At 38.0% G+C, this 12,007-nt stretch overlaps 1 protein-coding gene across 2 annotated transcripts in view; it reads left to right on the top strand.

Annotated features, from left to right (window-relative positions):
- Positions 1-11,248: 11,248 nt before the first annotated feature.
- The window catches only part of DNAJC1 (DnaJ heat shock protein family (Hsp40) member C1), a 222,900-nt gene continuing 222,141 nt past the window's right edge, over positions 11,249-12,007 (top strand). For both annotated transcript variants that reach the window (XM_063100055.1, XM_063100054.1), the window contains exon 1: positions 11,249-11,741. In XM_063100055.1, coding sequence (XP_062956125.1) covers positions 11,535-11,741 — 207 coding nt within the window. In that variant the 5' untranslated portion in view covers positions 11,249-11,534. The remainder of the gene's footprint in view (positions 11,742-12,007) is intronic.

Raw genomic sequence — 12,007 nt, 5'->3', positions numbered from 1 at the left:
CAGTTTACTTGATTGTTTTGTCTTAGGAAACTGACATAATACAGGAGGTTAACACCTCAGAGAAGGAAAGAAGATGTTAATGTTAAATTCAACAATATTTATCAAAAGCCTAATACAGACTAGGCACTATTTGGAGGAAAGAATAAGATAAAGTCCCTGCTGTTGTGGAGATTGCATTCTAGTAAGCAAATCAGATCATAAACAAATAATGAATAAACCAGGAAAATATCCAAGAGGGGTCAGTGCTAGGCAGAGCATTTAATAAGGTCATGATGCCCTTTTAGGTTAGGGGATTAGGATAATGCGAGGTGGTGGAATTTAAGTGCAGGCCTGAATAAAGGGAAGTGGAGAGCCATGCAAAGATCTGGAAGAAGAGCACTGCAGCAGAGGAAGTGCAAAAGCCCTGAGACAGATGAGCTTGGTGTACTTTTAAGGAAGACGAGCACAGACAGAGAGAGGATGGTATGAGATACGACTGCAGTTAGGCAGAGGCCAGCTTATGCATGACTTTAAAGAACAGGAATTTATTCTAAGTGTGATCGGAAGCCATGGGACTTTTCAATCAAAAATTTAAAAAATAAACACACTTTATATACTCCATTGGGGTAAAGGTGGTATTCTAATAATGAGGGAAAAGTAACCATTTTAAAAGAAAATTGAGAAATGGATAAAGTATTTTGTAAAATAAACTAACCTTAAAGCCAACTTTTTAATTATTGTGTCATAAAGTATTTGTGAAACCAAGATTTTCCCCCAAAATGAAGAATATTACTATTTTTATTGAGAGTGATATGGTTAAAAATTATGTGTTAACTTTGAAATCTGGTTTAATATTTTGTGATAAAGTGAAGGTCTGGTTCTAATTTCAATTTCTTTGGATGCTTTGTTTTAATGGCTACCTTAGGTGGGAAAGATTCTTCACAAAGAAGCATAGATCTCAATGGAAAAAGTGTATGGTTGGCTCTGCCACTAAGCTACAGACTTGTTTTTCAGTTCCATTCAGCAATTGTGCAAAGGTTCTTACTAAAATTTAGCTTAGTTAATTTTCCATCCTCCCTGATGTTAAACGACTGTTCTTGCAAACTAATTGAAAAGTGAGGGGTTTTTATATTTTTAACAAATGGATTTTAAATCCACTGGAAATCTTCATTTGGAATACTTTAAACACATTTTAGGAGTCCAGATATGAGACTTTTTATTAGTGATATATATCATTTTGAGCAAAAGGAAAAAAAAAATCACATGATGATGGTAGAAATACTTCCAAACATTCATTTTCATGCTCTCTCTATAGTATTAGCTTCTTTCTCACTCATTGTTAAAAGTGTTTGCCTTTAAAAAGTTCTATAAGTGTGCTTAAATTTTTTAGAAAATGCTAGATAGCGTATTAGTGACAACAATTTTCCATCACAAAAAAGATTAAAAGATTTGGTCAAAGACCAAATGCTCTCAGAGTACACCTATGGGAGGCTGGTTGAAGCCAGTGTGGAACTGGTCACTTGGCTGACACTAGTTAACATGTGAAATAGAGATTTTAAAAGAGGCACCAGGGTGTCTAATACCAGCTATAATGTATAAGAATGAAAAGTTTAGCCTTTGAGCAGTTGGTGGCTGGGCAGCAGCTTAAGGACACACTCAGTGAGAAAGAAGGAGTTGATTCTGTCAGGTCACACTAAGTTGTTTTTGTTTTTTTTTTTAAATCAACAACAGAAAAACAAAACAAAGCAAACCTTTATCTCTAAATTTCCCCCCATCAAGAGAAAGGAAAAAGGGGGAGGAGAAGGAGGAGAGGGAGAAAGAGAAGGGAAGTAAAGGAAGGAAGGAAGGAAAATAAAGAAGCCTGCTGTGTTTTTTTAAAAAAGGTTTTAAATAAATAAATTTCCCTCCATCACTAGGCACGGGTCACAGAATGTTCTTTAGTGTGCCACTAAAGAAACCCTTAACACTGACCTTTTGCAACTTCTTTTTCTCCTTACGTTTGCTCTCAATGTTTATTTCAATATGCTTTCATCTGAAATAAAATGTTCTTTAGGTGAACACATAATGGTATGTGGCATACTTCGGCACCCCCTTGATAGCCCTGGTGCTAGGGGCTGTCAGCAGAGATAATGACCAGGCTTGGGATGAGCAGTAAGGAAAAGAACCAGTAGCAGATCATGCCAGACCGCAGTGGCATCTCCGTTCTCCTCCAGACCTCATTTGAAAGAGTGGCATCATTATAATCGATTCAGGGAAATGTGGTCTTAGCAGGTGCTTAGGAGCCGGAAGAGGGGAAAGAAAGTAAGCCAAGAGGAATAAAATGTGGTTATCATCCTGTACCACAGATACCTCGATTTAAAATGGAAGTTTTGCTTCCATTACTAGAATTTTTACCAGGTTACAAGTAATCAAATATCCTGAAACTTCAGAATACAGGGCTTGCACATGTTGGACCAAATCTTTCACCAAAGTGATTCTTAGTGTCTCTTACCGATAATTTACTATACTGATAACTTTGTTTATTGTCTGCTAGTTATTCACAACTCTGGTACTTCACCAAATTCGTTGGTATCAAGGTCTCCAGAGAGATAATTTGTGATTTGATATGCTTATCAGTTACTATAATTTCACATTAACAAATGGCTACATGGCATTATGCATTTGTCCAAACCCATAGAACTGTACAACACAAAGAGTTAAACCTAATGTAAACTTTAGTTAATAATGATGTATCAATATTGCTTCATAATTGTAACAAATGTACCACACTAATGTAAGATGTTAATAATAGGAGAAACAATAGGAGGTGTTAATAATATTACTATTAAAAATAATAATAGTGGGGTGGTATGTAAACTGTACTTTCTGCTCAATTTTCGTGTAAATCTAAAACTGCTATAAAAATAAAGCCTATTATTTTAAAAGGATATTTTTATTAAAAAATTAAATTAAATTAACTAAATTAAATTAACAAATGGCAAAGCATTCATCAAAACAAGAGTTAATGAAGCCAATTTTAGAAAGAGTATATGAGTTAATCATATTAAATCAACAAAAAAGCAAAGCTGAAATACATGCTTAGGAAACCACTGGTCAAAAAATACTCTTTTAAAAGCAATGTAAAGGCCACCACAGACAAAGACTAGATTAGCATTTCAGAAGTTCAAATTCTATTTTTCTTCCTCATATGAAAATATAAGAAAGAAAAGGGTAAAGGATGGGGGAAATTTTCCTTTTAAGCTTCTAAAAACTACAGTAAATGGAAGGTCATCTGCTTAATGGTAACTTCTACAAGTTTTTCTTTTATAAACATAGTGTTTTTTTCTTAAATTTAAAGGTTTAAGTTAGAATTAGTGTCTTTTAACTTGAAGCTATTGAAATTCCAACAACACAAAATTATGTTCATACAAGATAATTCCCTTAGAATTTTAAAAGTATCCTTTGCCTATAAAAATGTTGTTTGCCCCCTGGTGGTGAAATTATTATTTAATTTTTTTTTTTTTTTTTTTTTTTTTTTTAGTTAAAAGACTAATTATGGAGTCTTGGCACTAAATGCCCTTCTGTGAAGCAAAAATAATAGAGCATTATATATTAGAGGAAAAGAGAGATGAAGCTGGGCCAAATGGCTTGCTAAAACTGTTGTAATACAACAGTCATATTAGGACAGCAAATTAAATTTCCCATATCTTACCATTTGGAACTAAGTTATCCTTGATGTATCTCTGTTTGTTTCCGTATTGATCATATTGCTAATTTCGTATTATAAGAAATGCTGCCTCTTTTTAGTAATTTAATAATAGGCATTTATGAGGCATGGAATTTCTATACATAAACTGATGCCTTTCTATACATAAACTGGGGCCTATTGAATGAAGTGAACAGCAACTTTGTACTGTTTTCCTTTGTGTTCCAATTTGGCATCACAAAAAATATTTGGGCTCAAGGGCAGAATGCCAAAACCAAGCTGTTCAGCCTGAAAGAATAGACGATGAAAAGGTCTGGTTAAAATTTTCTTTTGCAGACTAATTGGAGCCTTTGTATATGAAGAAAATACAACAATTGCTGTGCTCTGGCTGAATCGAGATGTTGGTAGGAGAGAATATCTGAATTGTTTAAAGGAAAAAGGAGAAAACCTAATTTTCAAATTTTAAAAAGTGATTCAAATGAGTTACTACAAACCTTTACAAACTAATGATAATTCTGGAACTGCAGATATCAGAAGAAAGAAATTTTAACATGGATTTTATTGTGACATAGTAAAGTCCATGTAAAGCAGAAAACATCACTGTCTGAAAATATAGAGCTACTTCAGTGTAGGATGACAATGACCAATGAGTCTTTAGTGACTTTTCCCTTCTTTTTGTTCAGTTGGGTACGCTGGAGCTCAGAAAAGCAATTCCCCAAAGTGAAGGCTTCAGAAGCAGCCTCAGAAGCAAAAAAAAGCCTCTAGCCTTCTCCTGGGTTCCTGTCTCTCAGCCTCAGTCTACCCTGAGGCAAGCTGCAGAAACTAGAATGCCTCCTCCACAAGGCAGGTCATTTTTTTTCCCCAAGGCTAGCCATACAGAATAAAAGTACGCTCTAATATTCCCCCCACCTTTCTGTCTTGGAGCTAGCCGTAAAAAATGGTCTGATTTACCTTGTCTGATTGCAGGTCATCAGACCCCCATTCCAGAAAGGGACCTGCCCTAGACTCTGGAGGAAGGAATGCTACTCAGTGAAGAACTGTATGAACAGGTCTTGCTTGGTTTCCCCACTCATTAGATCATACTTTTCTTGTCCAATCACATTTATACATGGCTGTCCCTGTTTCATTGACCCTAAGCATAAAAATGGACAGTTTTCTCTATATTTTGGTCTTCATTCCAAAGGCTGCCATGTCGTGTAAAACTATGATCAAATAAATTTGTTAAGCCATTTTTCCTTATTGATTTGTGTTTGTTAGCTGATTTTTCAGCAAAGCTTCAAGGAGTAGAAGTGGAAGTCTCTCTTGGCCCCTACAATTACATGCTCTTAATTCAGTATCTACTGTTTAACTTGAGCTGAATTTAGCAGGAAAATTATGAATAATATGTTCTTATGGAGCAAGAACAAAAAAAATTAAATTGGCTTTTACAACCAGTCAGTATTTTGTAAAGACAGTCTTGTCTCCCACCATCCTGGGCAATCGAGTAATTGGATAAATTTCTGATGAAGTGGATAATCACAGCCTAAGTTTGATAACAGTGTCTTTAAAGACAACATCTAAACATTTAAAAATAGATAAAATTTATTTATGGAAACCTTGAAACATTGTAGATGAAGACCTCCCATAAAATGACAGTAACATTGAAATAGCAATTACTATATACCAGACACTGATTATCTCACTTAATTCCCACAAAACCTTATGATTTTGGTAGTGGTTTATGGTAATTTTAGGGAGAGGAAACTGAAACACAGAGATAACCCAGCCAGTGAGTGGTAGAGCAGGGATTCAAATTTAACCAGTCCAGGCTCTAGAATCTGTGCTCTTATTCACTCTGAGATGACTTAAGTAAGTAGTACATTATTCAGAGAAGTGAAAATCATAGTGTCAACATGTTAGAAATATATTTATTATTTATAACATGAAGAGCATCTGTATTTATTTATGAGGACCTTCAAAATGATTAAAGTTCAATACTGCAATACAAAAGGGATTATTTTTGAAGGAGGTGCTTCTCCAAAACAATATTTTTCTAACCTCTGTCAACTCAATATGAGTTTGTGAATAGTGTTTGGATAAATAAAATTACTGAGGGAAGATAATGTTCCATTAAAAACTTTAGCGCTTCAAGTTCATATAGTTGAGAAACAATTACATAGGAGCTAATGAAAGATTTAATGAGAGCCAGATATCTCTAAATCATGAGATGAAGAGGCCACTAATAGTGATTTTAAGAGCAGTTTAGATCTTAACTATAACAGATATCACATGCAATTCTGTTTGATATAATTAAATTTGATCTTACCCAAAAGTGAGGAATAGAATACCAGATGGTTTATTAAAGCCTCTTTGAGTTTTACTGGTCTACTAAATTACCAGTATTCTTTGACATTCCCCACTGGAAAGTAGTGGTCATTATGATGTTCTTGTGTAACAAGATCAAAACTCCTCTCATCCACCTCTATGTGGATAACCCATCCAACACCCAGATTCTCCCTCCTTTCCTCATTGCCAATGGCATATTTTTCTAATGCATCTTAGCTACGTACTATTGTAGTGACACCTTGAACCTTGTCAATACCAGAACCTAGAAAATCCTTTAAACTGTATATGAGCTGATATGCTCCCAGCTTACTTTAAAAAATTCTTTTAAAACTGTATATGGGCTGATATGCTCCCAGCTTACTTGAGTAAGCATCATGCTGAAAACAATTGGGGGTCTTCATTAATAAACCTTCACCCAGGTTTATTCTATGGTTATTTATGTAACTCCTTATGTTGAACACTTAGCTCATTAATTTTCTGCCTTCCTTCTTTAAGATATTTAAGGCTACAAATGCTCTTTGAAGTTATTGCAATCACTACATCTCACAAACTTTTCTATCTTTCATGTTTGACTATGAAACACTTAGATTTGTTTTGTTTTGTTGCCTTTATACTTTTGGGGGTTTGCTGAGCTTTTGTTTTTTCTTTTTCTTTTTCTTTTTTTTTTAAGAGCCTTAGTGAGATATAGACAACTCACCTATTTAAAGAATACACGTCAACATTCTTTAGTATATTCACAGAGTTATGCAACCATCACCACAATCTAATCATAGAACCTTTTCATACCTCCTAAAAGAAATCCCATACCCATTAGCAGTCAACCTCTAACCTCCCCTATCCCGAGCCCTAAATAACCACTAACCTACTTTCTGTCTTTATAAGTTTGCCTATTCTGGACATATCCTATAAGTGGAATCATAGAATATGTAATCTTTGGTGACTGGCTTCTTTCACTTGGCATAATGTTTTCAAGGTTCTTCTATTTTATAGCATGTAACCATACTTCATTTCCTCTGTTTATCCATTCATCAGTTGAAGGGCATTTGGGTTGTTTCCAATTTTTTGATTATTGTGAATAATGCTGCTATGAACATACGTGTACAAGTTTTTGTGTGGCCATATGTTTTCATTTCTCTAGGAGTGGAATTGTTCTGTAACATAGTAACTGTATATTTAGCTTTCTGAGGAACTGCCAAATTGTTTTCCAAAGGGACTGCATTATTTTTCATTTTCACTAGCAATGTCTGAGGGTTTCAATTTCTCCACATGTTAACACTGTTTATTGTCTGTCTTTTTGATTATAGCCATCCTAATGGGGGTGAAGTGGTATCTTATTATAGTTTCAATTTGTATATCCCTAATGACTAAAGATTCACTCATGTGATTATTGGCCATTTGCATATCTTCTTTGGAGAAATTTCTATTCAAATCCTTTGACTAATTTTTTAAAATGGGGTTGTCTTTTTGTTGTTGGATTGTAAGAATTCTTTACATATTCTGGACATAATTACCTTATCAGGTATGTGATTTGAAAATATTTTCTCCCATTCTCTCAGTTGTCTTTTCACTTTCTTGATGGTATTGTTTGCAACACAAAAGTTTTTAATTTCTATGTAGTCTAATTTATCTATTTTTTTCTTTTGTCATTTACGCATTTGGTGTCATAGCTAAGAAACCATTGGCCAACCCAAAGTCACTCAGATTTACTCCTGTTTTTTCTTATAAAGAATTCTATAGTTTTCACTCTTAGATTTAAGTCTATGGTCCATTTTGAGTTAATTTTTTCATCTGTGGTTTTATATCTTTCATTACTTTTATAAAGTTCTTCTTTATTTTCTATTATCTCTTCAAATATTGCTGCTGCCTCATTCTCTCTTTCCTCTTTTTCTAGGACTCCAGTTACACTTATGCTGGATTTATTCATTGTGCACATGCCTTTTAAACTCTGTTCTGTTCTCTCCATTCTTTTTTCGCTTTGTGTTCCAGTTGGGGTTTTTTTTTTTTGACTTGTCCCCAAATTCACTAATCTTTTGTTCTGCTGTGTCTAGTCTGATATTCAACCCATCCATTGAGTTCTTGATTTCAGATATTATAGTTTTTTAATTCAAGATTTTCCATTAGGGCTAGCTGGTTAGCTCACTGAGGAGAGTGTGGTGCTGGTAACACCAAGGTCAAGGGTTTGGATCCCCGTACCAGCCAGCTGTTAAAAAAAAAAAAAAAAGATTTTCCATTAATTCTTTTTTATGAATTCCCATTCTCTGTTAAAATGCTGCACCTTTTTAATCAATTATGTCCAATTTTCTTCTATTTTATAATCTATTGCTTTGTTTTATAATAGTTATTTTAAAGTTCTTATCTGGACTCTAATATCTGGCCTATCTATGTGTCTTTTATTACCTATTCTTTCTCTTGATTATTGGTCAAATTTTCCTACTTTATTCATATCTAATAATTTTTTACCATATGCCAAATTTTTATATAAAAAAAATACCTATAGACAACATAGTGATGTTATTTTCCTCTGGAGATGAAAATAGACAAGTAACTGAGGGTCTGATTACTTCAGTCCAAAAAGGTAGGAGGTGGGTTGGGATTAGGCTATAGTTTTCATAAAACTTAATCCATTTCTCTATTTTCTTTACATGTGATTCCTCTGGGCATTTGGTTGAGACCTGTAATGTTCCTGCCTCCTTTGCCCTGAAGATTCAGTTCTGCCTTCAAAAGACTTTAAATTTAGATCTTCAGCCTCCACTCATACAACTTCAGAAATATTGCAAATGTCTTGAGAGGAGGAGAATGCCACTATATTTGAGGTAGGCTTCTCCTTCTAGGTAGAGTTAGTTTTGTGTGCACTAGTAGAATGCAGGGTGATTTTACTCTGCCTACGCAGGCCCAGTGCCTCAGCCTCCAGAATTTGGCAAATACCCTGTGGGAAACTGGCTATATGTTCAGGACTCCTCTACATTTCCAATCCTTCACACAATTTGCATGAATGTTAAAAATTTTACTGGTTCCTCTTTTTCTGTGTAAATTCCCTCTGCTTGGGCCAGCCTTGATAAGTCTGTGCCCAGAGCCAGGGAAGAAAACAGCTGATGATTGTTAGCTCTCCTAGTCTAGGTCTTCGCAAAAGAAGATTTATTTAATTGCATTGTCCTTTGATGGTCAGTGACTGAACATGTGAGGATGCGAATCTAGAAGTTTAAATATAGATGTCACTATGGTCTTTGCAGGGACATGGACCAGCAAAAATATCATCTCAGAGTAGACAAGTGTCATTGGAACTGGGCAGGATGAATCTGCAAGAGCAATACCTTATGTCAGTGAGAAATAATGTACTAAATAGACATTGATTCAGCTTCAGCTTGGCTTGGAAGGAAGATGAGCTCCCTTGCGATGGAGTAAGCTCCTGGGTTTCATAAGGGTAGAGTTCAAGAGGGAAATATTAGACTGTCTGCTAAAAGTAAGGGTAAGAATCCTAGATTTGTGGCAATATGGCACCAGTTTCAGATGTTATATTGTATGTAATCTAATGATCAAATTAAGAGAAAAGATGAGTGTTAGAATATTGTATAAAAGTAATACATAACATTATTACCTTCATATTATTTTGATGTTTTACTCATTGAATAAAACATTAACCTAATTGAGGGACTTGGTAAAGATGACTTTCACTTTTAAAAAACCCCTGATATATCAATATATAAACTAAAAAACTATAGTGGGGGGAATGATGGTAGGGAGGTATTCACAGGATTCAATTCAAAGAATTGAGTGCTTTCAAATGCTATGCATTATGCTCAGCACTGGGGATACACAGAAAGGGCAAAACCTCTTGCTATGGAGCACCCTGATTTTGGATTACCCAACCTCCACAACTGTGAGAAATAAATAAATGTCTGTTGTTTAAGCCACCCAGTCTAAGGTATTTTGTTATAGCAGCCCTAGCAGACTCAGACACTCCTGCTCTTGAATCTTTGAAAGGTTAGCCTCATGATAGATTAAAATGTGATTAATTCAAGCATATCTACTATTTTAAAGCAAGATATACTGGTATTCATCTATGACTTTATTTTAAAATATTTTTAAAACTCCAAGATAATAGAATTTTCTCAGTAAAATTTGTTTCCTAGGTAGTGTTTTTCTAACCTTTACCAAACATCATATATTCTTACCATGACAGCCAAAGTAGCTTTATCATTACCCTATTAAACTCAATTTAACTGGCCAGATCCAATACAGGAAAATGATGAGGTCAAACTTTTTTAAAACACTAGTCTAGCGTTCAGATTATACAACCATTTTTTGCTCCCTTCTATTTCCTCAACAAGAGTAGGGAGTCAGGGAGGAAAATGTGAGAAGGCTAAAGAGAAAGTAAAGTTCACACAAGAGAACAAGTGGCAGAGAAAAAAGAAATTAAGAGACTGAACAGAAGCAGAAGCAGCGCAGGAGGAGGAGGTGAGACATTGTTAGAAAGGAGAGGTTTTTGGACCGGCCCTGTGGCTCACTCAGCAGCGTGCGGATGCGCGGGTTGGGATCCTACATCGCATCCTGTATAGGGACGGCCGGTGCGCTCACTGGCTGAGCGTGGTGCAAACCACACCGTGGTGAGGGTTGTGCTAACATTACCGGTCAGAAAGAAAAAAAAGAGAGAGAGAGACAGGTTTTTAGCTTGTATGTCTTTAAAAACAGATTTCACTTGGGAAAAGAACCCCAGTTGGGGGCGGGCTAAGGTGGATAAATTACACTTCTAAGACTATGATTGGGTCACCATGACTAATTCTACAGAGCTCCCTACTTTATGGGATTATGCCTGTAAATCTTATGTTTTTTGTCTTGGTTCTGTTTCACCTCCCTCAACAAGATACCCTAGACTGCTCACTAGATTTGTCCCTTTCAGTCCCTGGTTCAATTCCTCCTATCTTTGCTGGTGGAATAACGAAGTGTATGGAACAGAAGCCATAATCGATAAATCAGGCTTCAAATATGCTTTTAGTGTTCAGTATCTGGCGGAGGGCAAGACGGTAGCTAATTTCGGGGGAAATCTATACGTGAGATGTTCCAGGTGGATGTCTGATGCCTCTAATTGTCCGTGTCTCTTAACCCGTGTATACACAAGTACGGCTCTTCAGTGCGCGCGAGCAACTGAGAACCATTTCTCCAGGCCCAGATCTGTGGCGCCCAGCGTCGCTACTTCCGGCCCCGCCCCTCCCCGAGGTTGCTAGGAGACGTGATGTCACCGGAAGCGAGGCCTGGGATAGGCTGAGGCGCAGGGAAGCCTCCCCCCTGTGCAACCTCAGCGCCGGGCGCTGGCTCTCCAGCTGTTTGTAGGCCTGGGGGTAAGGGTCCGCGGAAGGTAGAGCCGGCAGCGGCCCCGGCCGCTCGCCCGCCGGCTCCCGCTACCCCCGCGCTCCCGCTGGGGCCGACCCCGGTGCGGCTGCCCGCGCTTCTGACTGACAGGCAGCGTTCCCCACAACCCGCACTGCCCGCCACGTCCCCGTCTCGCTGACGGCACTGCGTGGCTGGTGACCTTTCCGAGCCCAGTACCATGACGGTTCCCTGCGCCCAGCTGGCGCGGCTTCCTGGGCGCCTCCGGCTGCGGCTCGTGCCGTCCCCGCCGCTGCCACCGTGGCTGTGGCTGCTGCTGCTGGCGGCCGTGGGGCCGGCGCGCGGCTGGGAGAGCGGAGACCTGGAGTTGTTTGACTTGGTGGAGGAGGTGCAGCTCAACTTCTACCAGTTCCTCGGGGTGCAGCAGGTAAGCGCGGAACCGCGCGGGTCCGGGCGGAAAAGGGGGAAGTGGCGGGCGTTGACCCCGTTTTCTCCAAGGGAGCCAGGCACGGAGGGCAGGACCTGGTCACTCCGCGCTCTGGCTGCCCTCCTGGCCCGGTCCACCAGGGTCTTCTCATAACCCCAGCCTCAGAGAACTTGTCCGCCTTCCCCAGTCCCTCACCCCTGCTGCAACTTCTCAGGTTCCGGTCTCGGTGGCTGTCTGGAAGGTGCCACCGGCCAGGGGTCGTGATA

Source organism: Cynocephalus volans, chromosome 6 (genome assembly GCF_027409185.1).
Source record: "Cynocephalus volans isolate mCynVol1 chromosome 6, mCynVol1.pri, whole genome shotgun sequence".
Lineage (NCBI taxonomy): Eukaryota > Metazoa > Chordata > Mammalia > Dermoptera > Cynocephalidae > Cynocephalus > Cynocephalus volans.
The sequence above is the reverse complement of the archived record's forward strand: the minus strand, read 5'-3'. Positions and strand labels throughout refer to the sequence as shown.